Here is a 24,292-nt window from a genome sequence, read left to right as displayed (position 1 = left end):
TGTTTTCTGATCCACATGGGACTGCGGTATTCCAAAAATATGTTCGTCTTGAAAGTGTGTCAACAAAATGTACTTTATTTTTATAGAATATAGGGATTCTTTTATAACAACGTTTATCTTCAAAAACATATAGTGGTGATACTTTTTTGGTACAAATATAAAACCATAAATTATTTCCTTCGTATTCTAGAAAATTTGATCTAATTACTGACAATAAGTATCCTGCGTAGGGTATTTTTAATACTGCTAGTGCGAGTGATTGTAGGATTTGTGTCCTGTCTAATTCGCATAATTGGTGAAGTGTTTCTAATTCGGAGAGTGACATTTCTTGAAAAATTCGGCTAATTGTGTAGTCTAACTTCATATCTAAGTGAATATCATAGTGGATATTACCAAAGTAGGTGTTATTCATTAGTGATAGTTCTTGTAAACGTGTACTTCTACTGTCATGTGGCTTTAGTCTTCCACCAGGTTGACCTGTTCCTTTTTTGAAAGATAACTGGTATGTATGATGTTCCTTCGTTTAGAGAGTGACCTGTGGCATAAGGGTCAAATTTTAATTTTCCAGTGGTCATGTCGAAACCTTTTTCGTATTTAACTAGTATTTCAGAATATTGTGTTTTGTAAAGTGGCTCTCTGTATTTGCTATATTTCTGTTTCTTGATATATTTGGAAACGTGTTAATTTATTTTCTGTATTATGAATATTTCTGAAATCAGTAATTTGTTTTCGGAATGGATTTATTTGTTCGTATGGAATTGATTCTATAAAATATTTTTTGTGAAATTTTATCATACGAGTGTGTATTTTCGTTACTTGAAATGTTGTGCATGTATCTTCGGGAAACCAAACAATTGTTGATTGTGTCCGTGTTGTAGGGTCACAATAACATTGATCGTTTTTGCAAGGTAATTTAATTCCTTGATAGATCATTCTGTTGTCTGATAAATCTCGTGTGAGTTGTACTTTTTCGAGTTGCATTTTCCAATCGAAAATCATTATTTCTTGATATCCGTTATTTTTTATGTCTGCTTTGCAGTTTGAGGGATTTTTATTCCAATGTGTGGTATCCAGTGTTTATCGTGTATAACATAAGTTAATCTTCCGTGTGCGCCGTTGTATGGGTTTTTTTCGTCTAGTTTTATTTGTCCTTGATATCTTTCAAGTTCTGCTTGATGTACAGAATCGGCAAAGACTTGAAAATTTACTATTTTTCTGTCTGTGTTTTTATTTCTTGTGATGTTTAATCTGAGTAATTCGTTTTTACAATCGTCGGGGTTTAGATGTAGAAGTCGTTCAATATTACTTTGATAGAATGGTTCGTGATCAAGTCGGTTTTATTTCCGTTTGAAACTTTAGAACAATGTACTTTCTTTTCGGAAAATAATGCTGTAAATTTATATCCTGCCTTTGTTGTTGCTCGGGCTTTTGAATACAGTGTTGCTATTACTTTTGTAGTTTCTATAGCTTGTGGTTCTCTTTCGCATTGTGATACTTGATTTATTGCATATTTGTGTTTTTGTTCGTTTTCTTCACAATCGTAGTGTGTTACTAATAAATCCTGGGGTCCTGTGCGAGGAGAAGGGTTTTGTTCTGATCGGAAAATATTAGAAAAAAGATGTGTTGAAATGTTAATATTTTTAGAATATACATGTGTATGATAATCCTGAGTATGGATTATAAAATGTGATGTTACCAATTGTGTTTTTGGTATATCTGTCGTACTTATATATCACTTCAGTTGTTATTAATGGTGGTGGTAGCGATTGAGCTGTTATATTGGGTGGGTTTAATGGGTAAGGATGTTGAACAATATTATTAAGTTTAATCGTGATTTCGAATTTCAAATGGAGACTATTTTGTTGGAGTTTTTGGATATTGTGTTCACGAATGTCTTCGTGGATATCTTGTCTATATTGTAGTCTATTAAGTGTCCAACTGTGGAGTCGGTTACTTTCTTGATGTTGTCCAAATAATGGTGGGGGTGCTGTGAATGTATTCCAATCTAATCTTAAAAGGATATTTGTTGATGATTGTTCTCGATATCTAGCGTCGAGGTTATTTGGAAAATTTAAAGGGAAAAGCGTCGGTGAAATCTGGCTTAATGATGGTGTTGATGGTAGTGATAATGTTTTTGGTAGTGATGATGATGTTGTTGTATCCGTAGAAATGTCTATTGGGTCGTTTACTAAGTTTGGTTCACCTTGTGTAAATGAGTGCGTTGTCCAATATGGTAGTCGTGCTGTGGGATTGGGGGGTTAAAGGGATTTTCACGTATTTGTTCAGATGTTGGTGTTGAACCTAAGTAATCTGAGGGTATACTTGAGGTGCTACGTTGTAAAAGGAGTGGGGGAGTTTCTGGTAATGTACTATTTGGGTTTTGTAGAGTAATTGGTAATGGTGATTGGGGTATGTCAAAATGAACTCGGGGGGTTTGAAAAATTCTGTTTCGTCGTGGATGTATAATTTGTCTATTATTTCAACTGTATTTTGGTTTTGACTAATGTTTCTTATTCTACTTAATTCTTGTGGTAATGTTGGGTATAAGTTATATGTTGGTTCACTTTGGGGTGCCTGTCGCTGAACTGGTTCTAATGGTTCGGATAAGCGAGCGTATCGTTCTTCAAAAGTGTATGGGTTATCTTGGAAAGAGATTCGTGTGGATGTTTGGGGGTTTCGGGTAGTTTTAGGTCTGGTCGGGTTTTCTTGGGATGATGTCGGTGAAGACTGATTCTGTGATTGTTGTTTAGCAATATTTGAAGGTATTTTGATTGATTTTTTCTAGTGGAAAAATTTATGTTTATTGTAGTATTCTTCAATGAAAAGAATTAAAAGGATTGTTGCTAAAGCGAATGTGATTATTGCTTTTTTTATACATTTGCACATTGTCAATATTAAGGATGATAAAAATGTTATAAAAATTACAAATAGTAAAAAAATATCTGTTCTACTAAAAATTGTTCGTATCATTTAAATAAACTTTGGGTTATCGTACCTGTGAATATGGTCAATGATTTGGGAAAGTTGGAGATATATTTCAAATAGGGAGTAGAAAATTTAAAAAATGTTGTAAAAAATGATTAAAATTATTTTAAAAGCTTCAAAAGTATCAAATAGAAATATGAATAAAAGTTTAAGTAGTATGAAAAAGTTTATGAAAATGTTGAAAATTGTTTTTTTTTAAAGATATTGACTGATCAAGAGAAGAGCATTTAGGAAATGATTTCTTTGTCGAATATTTTTTGTTGTTTGAGGCGAGATGCAAATGTGGTCGAGTTATTTATTGATTTTTTGACAAGTGGGTTGAGTTTTGTGAAAAGTTGTTGGGGGCTAATTTTATGGTGTTTGGGAGGTCTTCTTTGCTTTATTTTTATTTGTCGGGTGATCTGGGGTATTTTTGAGATTTTTGTACTTTAGGCCCATTGAATATGGTCGTTTTTTACTTTAGGCTAATTTACCATTTTTGGTTGGAGGGTTTTTGAGGTCTGAGTTGGGAAAATATTGTTGATCTTTGCGTTATTAGATAGGGGAGGGTTATGATATTATGGTGGTATTTATTTTAGTTGTTAAGTTTGAGCGGTTTGCTTATTTTTGACCTGGAGGTTGTAAAGTTATAGTTATAGATATGCCTGGAGTTTATTATCTTTCGTCTAATAGGTTGGTGTTATAGTCATAGAAGGTGACGGATTGAAGTGAATCCTATTGGCTGAATTTGAACTATAATTGTTGCGTCTTTTGTCAGCATGTTATTTTGAAAAATGAAAGTTCAATATGATCCAGAGGTGCAAAGATTATTAATTTTAAAATTAAAGTTGTTTTTGAAATTCTACTTTCTTTAATATTTTAGATTGTGGGATAAATGTTTTGTAGTTTTTACGTGGTTGATTTCTAAGTCGTGATGATTCTCTTTGTTCTGATTTCTCTACTTGTTCTTGTGGTAGAATTTTTTCTATCATTTTCCTATTTTTTCTTTCTTTTTGAGGTATTTTTTGGTCTGGCGTTTTTGTATCGTTTTGAGTTGTAGTTGGTTTTGGATTTTGTTTTTCATGATGAACGTTGTGTTTTTCATCTGTTTCTTTTTCTGTATGTGAAAGATTTTGAATAAATTTTAAACCTGTGAAAGAATATATTGAGTTAATTCGCGTAGCCCGTACTCTTTTGGGTAGTAGGGCAATAGATTGTTTCGATGTTGAACAATTTCTTTTTGATTCGAATCGGTGAGTTTATACGTTACGTCAGTGGGTTTTGCAATTGTTTGGTATGGTCCTTTTCGAAGGGGTTGTAATTTTTTAGAAATTCTTTTTTTTGTATTAAAGTTAGGTATAAGACAAATGTTCCAATCTTAAAATCTGTGGCTGGTGTAAAGCGTGAATTAATTTGTTCGTTAATGTTTTGCCTTTGTAACAATTTCTTTGTTACTTTTTGGTAAATTTCATTATGTTTTTTATCTCTATTTAAAATCCATTCGGTATGTGTGCCGGAGGCTAATTTAAGAATTTGTGGGTGATGAAAATGATCTTCATCATGTGTGTGTGAAGGTAGGTTATAACAAATTGAGTCTTTATTTGGTTGGCAAAAACCTTGTGCTTTTTTATGAGAATTTGCTGTAAACATAATTGGTTTACGTGGCTTTTGATTAAAAACCATCTCGTATGGTGACATTCCTAGAGCTGTCGTGATTTGTGAATTATATGCTAAGGGAAATAATTTTACATCTGCTGACCATTCTGTTTATTTTGTATCATTTCCATTTATGATACATCTGAGATATTCTTGTAGTGAACGGTTCATACCTTCGACTAAACCGTTTGTCTAAGGTGCATGAGATGTACGTGGTTTATGTTTGATGTTATATAAGTGGCATAGTGTGATGATTTCATTAGTTATGAATTCTGTACCGTTGTCTGTAACTAAGATTTCGGGTAATCCGATTTTAGCTATCCAGTGTTCATAAAGTGTCGTGTAGGCATAATAAGCATTACAATGTGGTACTGGGTTGAGTGCTACATAATGTGTAAATGTGTCAACAATTACCATAATGTAGGAGTTTCCTTCTGAGGATGATGAAATAGGTCCTTTTGTATCGAATGAAATGCGATGGTTAAAATATAAACTTTGTTCTTTAAAATCTTGTTTTTGTGCTATTTGTTTTTGATTTGGATAAGGTTTATTTTATTGACATACTATACAATCAGTGCATAATACTTTTATCCAAATTGGTGCATTTGGGAAATAAAGATTTTGTGTAAAGTTTGAGTATGTTTTCTCTGATCCGGAGTGTCCTTTAGTATTTTGTGTATGTGAGATGTTAAAAGCTATTAATATCATACTTAAAGGAAGACAGGGAACTTAAGAATAATTTAATTGATAATCTAAAAGATCTGTATTGTCATTGATTGCTGTGTTAGTAAATTTTCGGAAATATCGGAGGAGTGTTTTATTTCCTAAAATTGTGGTATCTGCTTTTACGGGCTTAGTTTTGTATTTGTGCCATGATTTCAATTGTTTAATTACTGGGTCGAGGTTTTGATATTCTTTTAAGAGTTCAAGTGTAATTTTATCTGTTGGAGGGAGAAATATATTTTCAATTTCCAGTTTTGAAAGAGGAATTGTGTCAAGTGGGTCATGGAGGTCAAAAAGTGGATTACTGTGTGTTTTGAATCATTTGTTTGTGGTCCTGATAAGCTTATTTTATCAGTTAGATTTTCTTTTTCAATTAATGGAAAAAGGCCTTTTTTGCGATTGGTGTTTTTTTCTTTTTTGTTGGGTGTTGTTTTTTATCCATTGTGAGTATGGAATTGGTTTGAAAGTTGATGTTCCTAGTAAATCAACTTCGTAGTGATTATTTTGGCAATCTAAGTAAAGTGGAAAATGTTGTAGGTTATTTATTTGTGATTGATTAATGTCAGTTTTTACTGCAAATTTGCGTTCTAGTCGGGGTGATTTTTCATCTTTTGCGAGATAAAATTTAAATTTTTTGGTATTTCAACTGTAGTTTTTCGTGTGAGTAATTCAGGTGGCGTATTTCGACTTAATGTATCTGGTAATGCAAGATTTTTTCCTGCTGTCCAAACTATATGTAAGTTTGGAAATTTCATTAGAATTATTTGAAAACTATAAACTCTATGATTTCGATTTCACTTTTGTGTAAAGAGAAGAATAATTGGAACGTTTTGGAACTGTTGGATGTTTTGATCCAAGTATCAGAAATTCATATTCTGTAAATGTATAAGTTATATCTGTTTATTCTCTCATTAGAGTTGAGAGTCGTAGCTCTGCTTGAGTGAATAATCGGGAATTTGCTGATATAAGGTTCATTTTGTTTGTACCACTATGTGATTGTAGCAATGCTGCGCCGATGCCAAAATTCGAAGCATCGCACATTGCATAAAATGGTTGATTTGGATCTGGAATTAAGTTGAAATTTGTTCAGCTAAAAGTTTTTTATTTTCTTCAAATCGTGTTTGATGTTCAGTGGTCCATTCAAAGTTATTTTGTTGTCAGAGGATATTATAGAAGGGTCTTAAGTATAATTGCATTTTATAAACATATTTGCTTAAGAAATTTAACATTCCAAGGAATTCTTGGATTTTCTTTTTGTTTGTTGGTGGCTGAAGTTTTTGAATAGCATCAATGCGTAATTTTAATGGAGTGATAGTGTTTCGTTCAATATTATGTCCTAAAAATTTACCTCGTGTTAGAAAGAACTGTGATTTATGGGGAGCGGCCTTCAGATTTTCGTTCTGAAGTATTTTTTGATATTGTTCTAAAACTGTAAACAATTCTTCTTTGGTTTGTGATTGCATAAAACATCGTCTAAATAGGTGATTGCGTTTTTCTTGAGTATTAGTGGTCTAAAAATTTTACTCATAGAAGCTGAAAAAGCTGCTGGTCCTATGGATATTCCATAGAATAAGCGATTAAATTCATATTGTTGATTTCCAATAACAAATTGTGGTAAAAGTCGTGATTATTCATCTAGTGGCATTTGATTGTATGCACTATTCATATCTGCGGTTGTAAAGTATTTTCCATTTATCTTAGTTAAGATAACTTGTATTGGTTCAATAGGCCAATTGCACTTTGATTCATCAATTAGTGAATTGAGATATCTAGCGTCTAAAACTATTTTTAATGATTCACCTTTTGCTAGTATGATAACAGGGTTAATAAAAGTGTTACCTTTTGGTTGTTTTTTTTATTTACTGCTGAGATAATTTTGTATTGTTCTAAAATATCAAGTAATCTGTTTACTTTGTCGTGTAAGTGAATTGGTACTTTACTGGCTCTTTGTTTTTTGAAAAATGCGTCGGGTTTTAACGGGAGATGTAGTGATGAACTGATTCTTCAACGTCAAATTTTGATGTTGCGTAGACTGTTGAATATTTTAACAGTTGCTTTGCTAATTTATCAAATTCGGTTTGTGTAATTTGTGAATGTTCAAATTTAAACACTGTTAAAAATTTTTGTTGTTCTTTTGTGTAATTTGTTATTTTGAATGTTGGTTTGAAATATGGTGTTTTTGTGAAGTAATCTGTGTTTCTCTTTTCATTACTTACTATGTTATTTATGGATAATTCTTCGTCAAGAATTGTGGATTGGCAAATATCTAATAATTGGAGTATATTATTAACGCGGTACGCTACTTCATTTATGGGTGAAATTGTAGCATTTGTTTCACAATATCCTAAAAGTCCTAAGGGTAATGTTACTTGATATGGTGTATTGTTATACACGTGTAACGAAATGATGTCAGAAATCGTGTTTTTCAAATATTTGATGGATGAGATCGTGATTTTGAAAATTTTGTGAATAGGTTTACATTCAAAGTCTGACATAAAAAGTTGTTGTTTATTTCGACTTTTATCATACTGGTGAACTTGTTTTATTGAAAAATTATATATATTTCCTGATCATGGTTTCAGGTGTTTCCGTTGTTGATTATAAATTGGGTAAAATTTTGAGAAGAATGGTGGTAGTTTGTTTAATCTTTGAAAAAATGTTAGGGCTGTATTTTTTGTTTTTGTGTACTTATCTTTGATTAGTATTTTACTATTTAAGATGTGGGTTGTTGGTATATTTTTAGATATAAATGGTATCCAATGATATTGTGCTTAATATCAGTAATATGAAATATTTGCTTAAACGGTTTGTTTAAAATTTTGTTTTATTCCATTGTTCTCGTGGGGAGAAGGAATAATTGGATTTTTCCAAAATTTACTAATGTTGATCCTTGTGCTGTTGCTAGTTTACTGGAGGTTGCAAGAGGCGCTACTTTTGGATATAATGTTTTGATTTCATTCCATGTGAGAATATTAATTATATTTGATTCTGCTCCTGAATCAATTAAAAAATCAATTTCAAGATCTGGTGGCTGAAATTCTTTGTTCCTTGGACTTTCTAATAGAAATGGTTTTGTCCAAATTTTTTTCTCTGGGTTGTTCTTTTTGTATATTTTGATAAATATGTTTTGTGTTTGAGCATTGTGTTTCATCTTTTTCATCGGGTTTAATTACCGTGTTGATTTCGTTGACTTCTTGTGTAGTTTGTGTAGTATTGGTGGGTCCAATATAGTAATTGTGAAGGAGTTCCAATTGATTTTCATATATATGTGATGTAAAAGGTTGTTCACATATGATAGGTTCATAGTCGTTTTCATTTTTTATCATATTTACAGAGATGGTATTTTCTGTATCACTTTCTGTATCTGATGATCAACAGTTTATATGATTTAGTTGTAGTTCGTTACTTCCTGTGTCATCAATACCTGGGGGGTCTGATGTTGTTTCTTCATTTGTCTGCACTTGATTGATGTGTCTTTGATGTTTTGGTGTACTACTTCTGTATCGACGTTTAGAATTTTGATAATGGTTATTATTCCTGTGTGGTAACTGGGAATAATTTCTATGTCAATTATTGTAACTTGAGTTTCGATTTTGTGAATTGTTTCGTGATCTGCTTTGATAATTATTATTTGATCTGTGATAGTTTGATCTATTATATGAATTCTTTCTTGATCGATTGTTCGGGTAATTCTGATTTCGATTGTTCGAATAACTTCTATTTCTATTATGTGAATAGTTTCTATTTCTGTTGTATGATGAGTTTCGTGGTTGATTATTGGAATAGTGTCTATTCCTTGGGTTTGATTGGGAACTGGATCCAGAAACAAATTGTGTTGCATTGGAATTTGATCTTGAATAGTTATTTTGGCTATTTTGGCTATTCGATCGGTTATAATTATTTTGTGAAGAATTTCGTGTATTTTTTTTCGTTCTGGTGATCTTCCTCTATAACTTGAGTTATATGGCGATTGATTCCTTGTGTAATTGGTGTTGTTCGGAAGTGGTTTTCCTGAACTGTTATTACTGTATATATTTTTGTTTGGTAGATTTTGATCTTTTTTCATGTATTGATAGAACGATTTATTTGGTTCTTTATGCTTTTGAGGTTTATTCTGATTGTCTTGTTGTTTTTGTCTACATTCGGAAATACTGTGTCCATATCGTCGGCAAAATTACATCAGTTTTTGAAGGATGGTTTGCCTTTAAAATTTGGATGGTTTCATTAATATTTAGTATTTCAGTGATTTTTTCAATCAGGTCTCTAACTGATTCCTGTATGTTATTTATATGTGTAGTGTTTGTTTCAATTCGATTAACATATTGTAGTTTTAGATTTTTTGTTTCTTCGAGTTTCATTGTGATTTCTGCTTGTTCTAGTTTATCTACTAGTTTTCAAAAATCTAAGTCTGGTTCTCGAATTGAGGAAGGATGAGATGCTCTCTTTTTTATCGCTATTTTCCTTAATTGAGGTGTTAAGGTCATCAATAAAATTTCTGTCAATTTTGTGTTTTTAGAGTCATGTGTATTAAGTGAATATGCTTTTTGAACTAGTGTTTCGATACGTACTGCTAATTGATTGATTGTTTCATTTGGTAATCTGCGAATTTCATAACATAAAACTCTTTGGTGTTGTTTGTTTCTTTCGGAGTCAAACAATTTTAAAAATTCTTGTGTGAATCTTTTCCAGTCTGATTTTATTTCTATAGGTAATACTGAAAACCATTTTTGAGCTGCGCCATCTATGGTTGTTTGTATTAGTGCTGTGCGTCTATGTATCCAATTTTGATGCAGTGGCGTACTAATTGGTTCAGGTCTTATATTTAAAATTAAATTGGCTGTTACTGCATTTAGATAATCTTCTACAGAATATTCAGGGTCTGTTCCTGTGAATACCATCAGTGGTTTATTGGATGTTATTGATGATCCACCCATGAGGTATGGATTCACTGTCATCTGTAGTGATTCTGCGGCATTTGGCATTTGCGAAAAATTTGAAAGTTGATTTTTTGTTATTTTGTGTTGCTGAATGTAATATGGAAGCGGTATTTCATTTTTCATTGGAGTTGGTTGATAAGAATGCATTGACATTGGATTTTGTGGTTGTATTGGTTGAAAAGATTGTGTGTTAAATGGATTTTGTATATGCATTTGTTGTGTATTTTGTTCATCTGTTGGGTTTCGTGGGTAAATTTTTATATTTCGAGATGTGCGATATTCTTTAGTATATGGTGCAAAAATATCTGTTTGGTGATAATCATCTTCATCAGATGATAAATAGTTTGTATTATATGGTGTATGTTGGTTATTTTTATTTTGTTGAAAGAATGGGTAATTTTCACTATAATCCTGTGTAGGTTGTGGATTATCTGGAAAATTTACTGAATTGGTCGATGTTTTCGGGAGATTCCAATAATGGAAAATCACGTGATTTAAATTTTGTGCGTTTTTTCCGGGAGGTTGGTTTGTTCTTGGTTTGTGAACATAATTATAATTGTGTTCTGCAAAGGTGTTTCTTGAGAATGGGTTTCGTGTTTTTGACGGTATTGTCATTGGTCTATACGTTTGATAATCCATATGTGAATATTTTGGAGCAACCGAAGGTTTAACGGTTGATTGTAGGGTTAGCTGTGTTAGTGACGTATTTCTATTTCTTGGTGTTGTCAAATTAGGGTGTATTGGTGAAATACTTGTTTGGACGATTTCTTCATTTATGAAGTGTGATGGTGTTTAAATACCTTGTTGTGTAAGATTTCTAGTTCCATTAAGGTTTTCATTATGTATGAAGGTAGAATTTAAACTATTATTTCGTGTATCAGGTAGAAATGTATAATAGTTTAATGGTGTTGCATCAATGGTTATTGGTATTACTTTTACATAATCTCTGTGATAAGATATTGTACTTATTGCTTGAGTTGAGATAGCTTGTGGGATATTTAGAAATGTAGGATGAGAACATTCAGGGTCCCAAACGTAGTCTGATTGTTCTGAAAGAGCAGTGTCGTCATTTGTATTTTGAGGTCTGAAATTTTTTCTTGCTTGTGAAATTAAATCTAAATTGTGGGTGAAATAATTTATTATGAACCATGCTAAAATTTTTTGTAAATCATGTTTTGTATGTTGTGAAACAGCATCTTTGGTGAACTTCTCTTTAATTATATGTAGAAATGTTGAAAATACTGTGATTTCATTTCGTACTTTTGTATGTTTGGATGTTTCAGTTGGTGAGATACTTTGAATTTCTGTTTTTTCTAATATAGAAATATAAGTATATATTATAGCAAAGACTTTGTTAGTGAATATGGAGTTTGCTCTTTGTGAAATATGATATTGTATGCTTTTAATATATTCTATGAATACTTTTGAAAATTCTAATTCAATATCATCTGTTTGAGTTACATATTTGCGATGGGCTGTATTTGGTGTGCTGAATTCTATGGTGTAGATTCCATATTGTTGTGTTAGGTTACATATGTCTTTCAAATAATGTTCAATAATTTGTCTTTTGATTTTTACATCTGGGAATCCTGCTTTGCATGGACTGATTCCGGCTTCAAACAAATTTACGAGTAAGTTCTTGCAAAAATCATGTTGTCCTCTATCATTGAGTGAATCTATAAGAAAGGGGTAAACTGCTTCGTCATCTGTACTATCGGCACTTTGAGTGTGGCTCATTTTTTTGTTTGATGACTGTTAATATATAACTATCGATGTGTCTAATTGGTTGATTCCAATTATACAAGTGTACTTGGTTGTGTTTGTATTGCTTTTTTATTCTTCTTTTTCCTCTTTTTGATGAATTTGAAGTTGTTTCTGAGTCGGAAAAATATAATTGATCGTGGATGGGACAAATTTTATCTATTGATTTTTTTAATTTGTAGAGTTCATCAAAGTACTGGCTTCTGATTCAGAAAATGCGCTTATATTTTTTGAAAATCTTTTTCGTGTGATTTGTCTTTGTTTGTTTATAATTTTTCTTTTTATAGTTTGTCATTTTGTTCTAATGTATCCAACTGTTTGTGTATGAGGTGTGATTACAAGATCATACTTTTTGTTATCTATTTCACAGTTGTGTAAAACGATTGTTTGTTTATTTCCTAAATTTTTGAATGACATAAGGTTTAGGATGAGGGGTGCAAGAAGTTGTTAGTTATTTCTATTTCCTTAGACTGTTAGTCCTTACGATTTTTTGATTAGCTTAACCTGGGTCTTTTTGTTCAAGGTTGGAGAGAAACGTATATCGATTCCGAAGAATAATTTTTTACCTTCTCGTGGCTAGTCTAAGCTAAGGTGTTAACTTACTTAATCTTACTTAGGGGTAGTGATTGTGTTCAAGGGTTGGAGAAAAGTAAATCGATCCACAGGGTTCAGGTATAATTAGAACGCAAGTAGTTCGTTAGATACTATTTTAAACTTACTAAGTTTAAGATCTATCCTGGGTCTGGTAAGAGGAGGGTTCAAGTGAAGGATGAATAACCGAAGTTCTTCACTGTTTATCTTAATTTGAATGGTTAGTTTTATTGAAAAATTTCTATTAGTCCTGGGTCTTTTGGAAGGGTTGGATAGTGAATCGACGTTTGAGGTCGTTAGACACTTGCTAAGTGGGTGGGGGAGAACAAAATTGTTCATTTAGATTCAAGGATAGGCCTTCATGATCAGGTTTTAAATTTAATTAGATATAAAATTTATTAAGAACCAAGGATAAGCCTTGATGATCTGATTTTTAAATTTAAGTGAATTTAAGTTTAAAATGGTTTAAATTTATTTAATAAGAAGATTTAGTTCTTCAATGATATTAGTGAGCTTATAAATGCTGTTATGTTTAGGTGATGAAGCGGGAACAACAGGATGATTTATGATTACTAACAATTTATTGTCATGCTACTAATTTTTATTTTTTTTTCAAGAAATATTTTTCAAATATGCTTTATATAATACTGCAGAAATTAAAAAAAGATCTGAGATCTTTTTATCAATCGTTATTGTATATTAATAATTTGTTTAGCGCCTGAAATGATCATGAAGGTTTACTTCAAATTTTTATGTTTGCAAATGAAAATCTAAATTCATTGCTAATAAGATTCTAAATACAAAAGTTTGTGTTGGCTTTTGCCGTACAACCATAAAACTAAATGGTAAGTTTCTACCTGTCGTATGTCGTCTCTTGTCCGAGATCATCTTCCAATTCCGGGTAGTTCTATTATCGTTCGGAATATCGGCTCTGATCTATTGAGTCGTAGAGACATTTCAATTAAATTATTATCGTATAACATTTTTGAAAATGTTTTGTCTAGGTTCTAATCTATTTTTGGTTAGTTCTAAGCTATTAAGGTCTTCTTCGAGACTTATGGTCGCTACAGATGAGTTATAACCGATGTGGTTAACTCATAGAGTAATTTCGTATAGGGTACAACGTCTGCTCGTCACGCTTTCTTATTTTCGGCCGGATAGATTCGTGCAACTTCTTAGTCTAATACCGATCCTAATCTTACTCTTATACTTACTAGTCTCAGTATGTTTAACTAGTATCTGCTAGGCTCAATAGATCTAGGGTATACTGGTTTATTGCGGCAGCTGAAGTTCTCTTGAAGAGGCAACTAAGTTAAATTCTAAGTTAAACTAAGCATTCTAAGTTAAATTCAAATCTCTCTGGTGCTGAAATTACAAGTAATTTCAGCACTTACAAATAAGTGGGTTGTTAGTTAGATGGATTATGATTGGTTAATATTAAATATTTTACGGTGGTAAAATATCCAATTTATCCAATTATAAAATGTAGTTTAGATCAGGTTCCAAAAGTCATGTATAGAAGAAAAAAATAATCAATCAAAACCAGCTCGTGACTTTCAAAAAATATAAACCTGATAGGTTTTCGGGTTTCTCCTGAGATTTTTTTTTGCACCAAGTACCAAGTATATGAGCAGTGTTAGACAAAAAACTCAACTCTGCAAAAAAAAAAATGTCGTTAACAGATGTTTACAAAACGTTGATTTTTGATGCTTGGAAGTATTTGGTGCTTATCTATCCGTTTTTTCGTGTTTTGTCTCATAAAAGTTAAAACCCCGGGAATGAAAAAAAGAGTTATTTTACAACAATTCTATAACACAAACAAGTTTAGGCGGAAAACCTAAAAAAAAAAACGATTTTTAGTAGTCGAGCTAAATGCGCGGTGAAACTGAGACATTTGAAGATTCATTGAACCTACTGTCCCATATAATCAGCGTTGAATGAATATGAAGCAGAACTTGGTTTTGAGCATAACGATAAGCGTTTTTTTTGATACGCTCCTAAATATTATTTTCTTCGTTTTTGAAAAATTGAGAGATTACAAAATATTGCTTCTATAGAAAAAAAATCGATTATGGCCAGAAGCCAACACTTGGTAATTGGAATTCGCGGCAAAGGCTGGCAATACTGGGGCAGGTTTTGCAAACTTTACTGAATTTGTAGCCACCGGAAAACATCATTGTAAATTTATAGATATATTTCAGCAGAAATCAAGAAAAAACAATTGGCAAAACAATCGAAACAATATGATAAACAAGGATAGCCGGTTACTGTGCAAGTAGCGCTGAAGATTCCAACCATAGGCTTAAAAATACAACAAAAACGTTTGTTTTTTTTTAAAATTAGTGTTGTTTTTTTCGACGTAGTGTGATAAAAAGAACTAAATAATAACAAGAGATTAGACATATTCGCTGGTCATAAAAAACAAGTAAATTGAAAAACAATTTTCATAGAAAAATGACAAGAAAAACGAAAAAAATTTCAATTTTTTTTGCTGTTTTTGAAGTTTCACCGCACATTTTTGAATTTTTGTTTGAAAATTTGATTCCAGAAAGGCGCTACAATACTCAAAAACATACTCAAGAAAAACTAAACGTTGTATATTAATCTATTGCAAGCTTTTAAGCCATCAAAATAAGCTATATTGAGCCTGCGCGCTCGCTTTATTCGCTCGAATTCTGTCGAAAAATCAAAAAATTTCCAACCGGTTTTTCTCGAGACTGGGAATTTTTTGGAAATTTTTTTATTTAGTTTGAATCACAACTGTAAGGGTTGATATAATATTCAACTTTCTCTGATGATTATTTGAGGTAGCTGATTTTGCGTGGAAAACAAAAATGAAAAAATAAGAAAAACTTTTTTCAAGTAGTCGGAACAAAAACGTTTGATGTATTGTAAAGCACAATTTTTGAGATGCAATAAAACACAAATGGCTCTATTTTTATTACTTCAGGATTAGGTATGTTTCCTTAAAATACAAGTACTTAACAAGGGGCGGATCTAAAATTTTCTCGAGGGGGTGGGCGAATTTTCAAAAGTTATCGTTTTTAGGTCGACCAAATTGATTTTTCGAGCTCTCCCACAGCACTAAAAAGTCCCTGTTTTGGTCTAATTTTCTGTACCTAATTTTGAAGAATTTGGCCGAAAAAGGCGTTTTTTGGCGAGCGCTCCCCTCTCAAATTTATTATATATTGGCGCCGAAGGTACCTTTTTTAGATTCCGTCACTAAAAATTGATATCTCAAAATAGTACAAAGGGGGACCGTTTGGGTCGGCAGGGGTCGAATCCCTAAGGAGGAAAGGAGCGTCCGTCCCCCCCCCCCCCCTAAATCCGCCCCTGTACTTAACATTAACGATACAGTTTTCCTTGGCATGGTATAACCAAAAATGACTGACAGTGTTCTTTATTGGAGTAGTATATTTTTGTCAATAGAACCCGATTGCTCTAAATTATTCATGATACCATTTATAAACATAGATCAGATGAAATTACTACGAAGCGATTCAGGTAAACGTCTTACACAAATATAAAATATGTAACAAAATTTACATCATTATTTAAACCTGTAGTGGAAAATAACTATGCGCTTGATGTCATTTTTTCTCAATCTAGTTAACCTAAAAAAATTGTACAACTGTGATATAGTAAAGCAGTTTCATTCGTGATTCCGAAAATGAAATTTCAAAAAATGGTCGCAGCTTCGAGAAACTCTAGTCTGAGTTTTTCCGTTTTTCATACTAAATGACATACACCATTCTAGTACTATTTCTACATTAATTTAGCTATGTTCTTCAGTTTTGCAGATTTTGACTTAACTTCTTTTTCCTTTTCCTTTCCCCCACCTTTCATAAGCGTTCGTTTTATGATATAACAAGGGGTTTTACAGCGTCAAGTAGGAAGACCAAATATTATTATCATGGCCTATCTAGTATTTATAATTTTTATAACATTAACACATCTGCCACTGTGAAAATGAAAAAAAAACAAACTTGTGAAAGCTCCAAGGTGGGGGAAAAGGGACAAAGAGTCGGAAAATTAGTTTGACGGACTCCAAAAACCGACAAGAAGTTTGTCGGATGAGGTTCCGGAAATCCGCGTACATCTCTGAAAATCATAGATCCTCTCCTAGTCAATGGATAGTATCAACGACCGGTTTGATGGCGTTGTTTTAAGTAGCAGAAAATTCAAAACTGATTCGAAGTTTTTTCGAACAAGCTTGACTACTGATTATGGTCAAGTTTCTATCTGACTGTAAACTAAAATTCATTATATAGTCATTCTAATTTTCAGACATTTGACAAAACTGATTCAGTTCTACGTCAGAATTCAGAATACAAAAACCCTTGTGTATGTTGCAGTTATCGAGGCAGGATCAAAATTAACATCCTGATCAGACGGGTCGGTTGACTCCAGATTCTGTTTGACTTAAATTAAAACACAAAAGAGAGTACAATTCTGATTCTATGATATGTATTATTTATTCCATTAACAATCTTGATGACAATTGTAGACGAATTAGCCCGATAGATGAAAGTGAAGCTGTTATTTCACAAATTGGCGACAGATCAAAGTCGTATGAAAATTGGTTACCATATTGCCACGCAATAATCAGCCAGCCTGCGCACAACATATTTCGATCAATGAAAATAAGTCAGAAGCGATTATCAGAAACATTAACCGACTTAGGCTCGACGAAGCTCCACCAGAGCAACGAAGCAACATTTTGAGTCCCAGAATCGAACATCAGTAGTGTGCTGAAAAACTGGAACATCCAATCAGACAACAGGATCTTAAACAGCACTTTGTAAAATCTTCATTCGTCAACGGAGGTAATGAAGCAATTAAGCGATCATTCAGTTAGCTCGGTACTCACCCAAAATGACATTGAACTTTCAATTGAAAACAGTCGCGAGTATATCAAATGTAAAGATTCAATTGATGGTCGGGCTATTTGGCGATACATTCGAGAAACTTCTCAGAACATTACAGAGGAAGAGCACGAATTGCTAAAATTCTGCATAGCTGAGTTGTCAAAAATCAGAAGTTATTCGGTCAAATCAAACATGGAATTGCGTGTTTATTCTGACTTGCTAAGTGGTTCCAACCCCGTATTTTATTCCGGTCGGCGACGGAGGAAATTCGTAGCCGTATGGCACAAAAATAAACAACCGGAATTTATCGAAGATTCGCAAAGTAGTTTGAATTACTTTCCGATTTGGTTCACAAAAAAGTTACTAATCATTATTTGTTTAGCTAGTTTTTTAATGTATGTGTGGTTTATGGTTGCTGAGTTCCACGAATTTGTACTTGAACTTGGCCGAACATTCAACGCGACGATAAATATAAACGGGAAAACGGACTCAGATCTGACATTTGATGATCTGGATATAAATATAAATATTTGATACTATTTTGTGAAATCAGCTATTAGATGTTTGCAATTTTGTTAATTTATTGCATTTTGAGTTAAATTTGAGCCCACATTTTGACAACATACTTTAAAAAAAACATTGCCGTTGCTATCAAAAATTGACTGAACGGATTTCAAATTTAATTTTTCTGCAATTTCAATTTCAATAAATTATACAATATTCAACCCGCTTCCTTTTCACTTTCGTCGCTTTTAGGCTTTTCGACTAGAGTTGTGTTTTCATTCGGCGCTTTTTTGTGTCTCGGACAATCACACGAAGACTTGAGTAAGCCTTCTTTCCACATGTAATGAAACGAAAATGCAGTCGATACTGAAATATACAGACCCAAACAAATGCAGCTAATATGAAACTCCACAGTTTCGTAAAGAATCCCCCCAAAAATAACAGGACCTATTGTCCCCCCAAAGGCAAACTGGGCGTTGAGGACGCCGGAGATAAGCGTCCCAATAGGGGTCACGCCTTTTCGGGTGCAATCGAAGTATAAAAGCGCAAACGTCGGAGTAATGCATGTCATCGCGGAGCCTCCGGCTATTAGAAGGAGAAACGCGTACATTTCGAAGTTCTTCTCAAAGGGTTCCGAGCGTGTGATTGTTCCGAGGAGGAGTAGGGAAGATGCAAGAGCGAATCCTCCGATGGGAACTGGGATGAAGTTGTGTCTGTCGGCGTAATAAGTGGCCACTGGCACTGTGAAGAGATAAGCTAGTCCGACAACTGATAGCAGGACTGTCGTTTCGAAGTCCGACATGTCCATGTATTCGTGGAACTCAACTGACAATACTGAAAACAAACTGCATCAATAATTATGTTCTTGTTTATTTCATTTGAGGGTACGGTACTGCTTTCTTGATGACTTCTTATACCCGTATAAGACCCAAAGAGTGGATAGTTTTAAGATAAAATTGTCAATTTTAGATTTTTAAACAAAATAATTTGAACAAAAGTGTTTTCAAGCTCTCATAATAGACCACATTGGTCCTATTTGAAAACGAATTTTCAGTCCGCCGGTTTGAGGACAAACCCCTCTCCCCCTTTCTTCACTATCTTCGCTCAATAAAATAACACAGTCTGGAATGTGGGGAGATAAAAAAAAATAAAAATGGACTATCCTCGACAGGACTGTTAAGGCCTACTGATAGCACCTCTGAAATTTACAGGAACCACATTATTATTATTTTATTATTATCAAAATTAATAGATCTGCATTTATCATTTCAAGAATTATGTCTAAGTGAATAAATGGTTCCAAAGTTTGGATTTGATGAAATCATTTCAGAAGCGTTGAAGTTTTTAAATTTTCGATTCAAGATTAGGCTTCTATCGTACCTGTCTCGGTGTAGCCAATCATAGAAGTGGCAGCCAACATAGTCAACGTCAACAGCTGCACAGGCCCACTGAAGTAATATTTCAAAAAGGCGTCCACACCACTCTTCTCGACCTCAACCACAACCTCCCCCTCCCCCTCTTTCAAAGCAGCGGGGGAGGGGACAAGGAAGAAGCCTATGAGGGCCACTGTTTGAAGGGAGGCGATGAAGACGAAAGGGTAGGCGTATCCTGCTAGGAAGTAGAGTCCGATGCTGATGCTGGGTCCAAGTACCACTCCCATGACCACACCCAGTTCTGTGATGCCACTAACCACCGCCTCTCTGTTGGGGATGTATTCCATCAGCAGTGGCAAACCTGAGAGTGAACACAACTGTAAGAAAACTGAACAGCTCTGCGCATGCCTATTAAAATTTATATTTAAAACATTGGAGCTAATAAAAATGGTAGGTAAGGTTAGTCGTCTTCAAGATTTTTTTTTGCCTCAGGCTTCAGTAAATTAGATTTCGGCTACTCGTTAATATTGCCCTATTGAAAACAAGGCTCATATTTGTTTACGAAACTTCTGCTTTGTTTATACTGATTAACAACCAAAAACACAGTCGACAGACAGTTGTAAGTAAGCGCTGAACGCAAGGAAATAGAAAAAAATTGACGAATTAAAAAAAATCTCATATTTTGAAGTCCAACGAAACAAATATATGGATGGCCTTAAAACGCAATTTTTGAGAACAATTCCAGAATTTCTAGGCCTTAAAACTCAAATTTTGATATATTGACTCAATTTGAGAAAAATGGATCAATAAATAAATTTTTTATTCCGCTGGGAAACCTGAAATCCACTTCTGAAACTAGAAGTCTATCATGTTTTTCGTAACCTTTACGAAAATTTGTCCCTAAACCAATCGATTTTTTTTGAGACTTATTCTTTTTGAAAATTAGACACAATAGTGAAATTTGCACGAAAGTAACTTTTCATTGGTAATTTCCATTAACATTTTTTTTTCAAAAACAGTGAGTGTCGCTTGCTGTTGGCTTAGCGCAAAAAAGTTCACTACAACGATTTTTTAAAGAAAACAAAAAAAAAATTTAAAAATGGTTGTTATTTTTAAGCAAAAATGGCTTATTTAGATGAAAAAAGAATGAGAAGCAAAAATAGATAACGTGATGCAGGGGTGGATCTAGGATTTTCTCGTGGGGGGGGGGGGGCGGATTTTCAAAAAAAATCGAAAATTTTGACGACCTTTTTTTTTAGGTAGACCAAATTGATTTTTTGAGCTCTCCCAAAGCACTGTAATGCCCCGAAATTTGGCAAAATTTTCTGCCCTGCGATTTTAGGCACGTTTTTAGGGCGTTTTTAGGCACTTTTTGGAAAATTTTGACCAAAAAATTGCGTTTTTTCGGCGCGCGCTCCCCCCTCAAAATTAGTAAATATTGGCGCCAAAGGCGCCTTTAGAAAAATTTTAGGGTCGGTCGGCCAAAAGTGGATTTCTTAAAAAATACCAAAGGGGGGACCCTTTGGGTCGGCAGGGTGTCGAATCCCTGAAGGGGGGGCGTCCGCTTCCCCCCTAAATCCGCCCCTGACGTGATATTAAGATAAATTGTAGAAGTGTTGAATTAGGAGACAAACTTTTTTCACACTTTGTAGCTTGATGCCCCATTTTAGCTCTCACAAGCTTTTTCAGTTCCCATTTTGACAGAAAATGCTAGTTTTGCGAGCCTCATACTACGTCCCTCATACAAAAAGTGTATAAAAATTGATGAACAGCTTTATTTACAACTGAGAACTGTACGACTAGCTGTTTTTGTCTGGTTTTTGAACGACTGACAATTTATCGTTGTAAGTAATCTCATGACTAGATTTTTCTTTTGAAAGTAAAATCGAAATTTTTGGCTTTTTTGTTAAGTTTTTCCACTGATGTTGACTTCCTTAAGTTAAAAAAAATATGATACAATTCAGTTAATGATGCCATTGTAAAAAAATGTATCATACTATTTTATTTATGAAAATTATACGATAAGCATTTTTTTTGTTCAAACTAAATTCCAAAAATCCTGTAAATTTAGTTTTCAATTATTTTGAATTACTTATTTTTTGTCATAATGCAATGTGAAATTCAAAAGTTTTTTTTTGCAAATCTCACAATGTAATTTAATCTGCATTATTGAAGCCGTTTAACATATTGGTTTTCTGATTTAAATATGCGCTAGTTTTTTGTCACAGGGCAAAACGCAAAAAAAATAAAGCAAAACTGAAAACAAGCTGGACTTTTTTAACGATTGTAAACCATACGTGATTTAGAAATAGGCAATGCATACAACAAAATCCATACAAATTTTTTTTAGAAATGTTTATTTGAATACAGAATTTATTTTGCGACAGGAAAAAAATGAGATGTAATCGAAACGTAAGCAACATAATTTGTTGCGTCTAAGAAAAAGATTTATGTTTAAAGTTTTGTCAATCAATTTTAACAAACTAGTTACAGCTGTGTATGACGCTGATGACACTAAACTCTAAATTGTGACTAATTTCTATAGGTTTTTTAGATGATTCGAATCAGATAACAAATACTATGTGTATATTTTCATTCCGGTGCATATACAAAACAGTCCCATACAAAACAGTCCAATACAAAATAGTCCCAAAAATCATGCAATGGAGGAGAAAACAGTCCAATACAAAACAGTCCGGTTTAAGGTCGCCGGTGGGCGCGCTACGCGCGGGTCGCCGCTTTGCGGCGATAACCGGCTCTAAATTTCGTATTAAGTCCTACCCAAACACGTTGGCGCGATAGCAGCGGTCACTATTTTGTTCATTATGCTTTTCGGACTGTTTTGTATCGGACTGTTTTTTCTTTCATTTTCATAATTTTCCGGACTGTTTTGTATTGGACTGTTTTGTATGGGACTGTTTTGTACAGACACGTTTCATTCCATATTTTTCTGTTTTAATTACAAATCAAATACAGCTGAGCAGTAACTAATTGAAGCCATTTCAATTGTAATTTGATCTTTTTTCAATTTTCAAGATAAATTGATTTGAGTTTCACGCTCGAAGCTATTTCGTTCCGACCATTGAAACTTCGGGTTTTTTTTCTCGGTTTTTCCAGACAAAATATGGTACAACAAATCATCATTGGACTGGGCTGAGTAATCTATTTTATAAAAACCCTTTAAAAATTTCAAAATAATTTCCTGGTTAATTTACCAATGTTTCGATTTCTTGTCTAATCAAAGCGAATAAAGATTTTTGGTTAAGCATGTAATAGGCATATAATTGTTATTCTTAAACCTTTTTAAAATAATTAACTATTACCTAGCGTAACTCATTTGAAATGAGTTATCGAATATTATTTTTGTGGGAATAAAATTTTAAAAAGTTCTGCAAAAAAATTGAAAAAAGTTTAAATTTCTTTTTTTCTAATTTTCTTTGATGTATTTGTTTTTAAAATTATTTTATGAGAAAAATTATTGTCAACTACCCAGTTTGCTTTACAAGTTTCAATCGAGTTCCAGGTTTTCATTTGGGTTCTATTATCACACCGAAAAAAAAAAAGAAACGACGCAATTTGAAAAAAAAACTTTGTTGTAGTTTTTATAACAATTTGGTCGGAACAATCTGTGCTATTTGCACAGCAACCGGCTATCCTTGTTAAATATGTGGCTATATTCGGAGTCGACTGCCACCACGGCTATATTGTTGTTGCTGTAGATTTTTCTGAGTAACTTTGGTTTATTTTGAAGACTCACCTGAAATCCAAGATGAAGAGAAGGCACATCCCTCAATTAGCCGAATGAACAAACACATGTTCACATAGACTACATCATCTTCTACTTTGTACGTAAACGCGAACACCGCATTACATAATATGCTCCCGATACAGCCCACAATAAAATATTTAAGGTAATTACTAGAATTGATCAAATAAGGAAATAAGAGGAGACTGGAGAAGAAAATAGCGACGTCATCTTGACCCACAATGACCCCTGTGAAATAGGCAGGTATCCCTCGATCCTCTTCAGAGACGATTGAGACGACAGGCGCAACTGCAGCTATTGTAGCACCTTGGCAGAAGTATATCAAAGAGGCGAACGTTAATTTAGCATACTGTCGCCATTTGTTGTTCATTTTCACCCTGATTTGGTATTATCCCACACTTGGGCATTCGAAATAATGAGTGCTCAATCATGCAAGCGGAATTTCAATATAACTTTGATTATTTTACTTTCAATAAAAATCTCAAAAAAGGGATCTATAATAAACATTTTTTAAAACTATCAATACTGATGTTTAGCCATACATAAAACCTTTGTAACGTCATTTTTTTGAATTATATTCACTGAAGCGTTCGAATAAAACTTGGTCAAAAAGATGGCGTCGTTTTAGATGTTTTAATTGTTTTTCGCACGTTTAGTTTCAGATTATGAAGGTTGAGTTCAGATACAAAAAAGGACAGGAATTTGTACAACATGGTATATTTTGTTCAATCAAATGCATCTACCCGTGAAAAATAGCTTCGTTGGATGAGGATTTTTCCATTTAAAAAAACGAAATTTATCGTTTAATGATAAAAAATTAACGCTTCAGTGAACTTCAGATTCAAAACTTTTTCCGACTATTTTCAATTGAGAACTTCTTGACTACTTTTTCAGTGCTATGAAAACATCGACAGAAAGTTGTAGTGAGTAGCTACTAACTACTATGTATTCTATGTAGAAGTTGAAGAACTCGTGAGACAGGATTGCAACATAGAGGGCAGGATTTTTCCAAAATTTATCGTAAATTATTTTGTCCACCTTGTGTATGATCGACCAAAAATTGATATTCCGAGCACTTCCAAAACTCAAAAACACCTATTTGGGCACCGCAGTTAAATTTTTTTTAAAAAGGGCAAAAAAACCGTATTT

General features: G+C 33.2%; 1 protein-coding gene across 1 annotated transcript; it reads right to left on the bottom strand.

Annotated features, from left to right (window-relative positions):
- Positions 1-18,193: 18,193 nt before the first annotated feature.
- LOC134846129 (MFS-type transporter SLC18B1-like) lies at positions 18,194-23,785 on the bottom strand. The gene is made up of 3 exons (XM_063863351.1): positions 23,135-23,785; positions 19,385-19,738; positions 18,194-18,838 (listed from the first exon to the last, which is right to left on the bottom strand). Exons 1-3 carry the CDS (start codon positions 23,511-23,513, stop codon positions 18,222-18,224), a joined length of 1,350 nt encoding a protein of 449 aa, XP_063719421.1. The 5' UTR covers positions 23,514-23,785; the 3' UTR covers positions 18,194-18,221.
- Positions 23,786-24,292: the final 507 nt, after the last annotated feature.

This window comes from Symsagittifera roscoffensis, chromosome 5 (assembly GCF_963678635.1).
Source record: "Symsagittifera roscoffensis chromosome 5, txSymRosc1.1, whole genome shotgun sequence".
Taxonomy (NCBI): Eukaryota; Metazoa; Xenacoelomorpha; order Acoela; family Convolutidae; genus Symsagittifera; species Symsagittifera roscoffensis.
The sequence above is the reverse complement of the archived record's forward strand: the minus strand, read 5'-3'. Positions and strand labels throughout refer to the sequence as shown.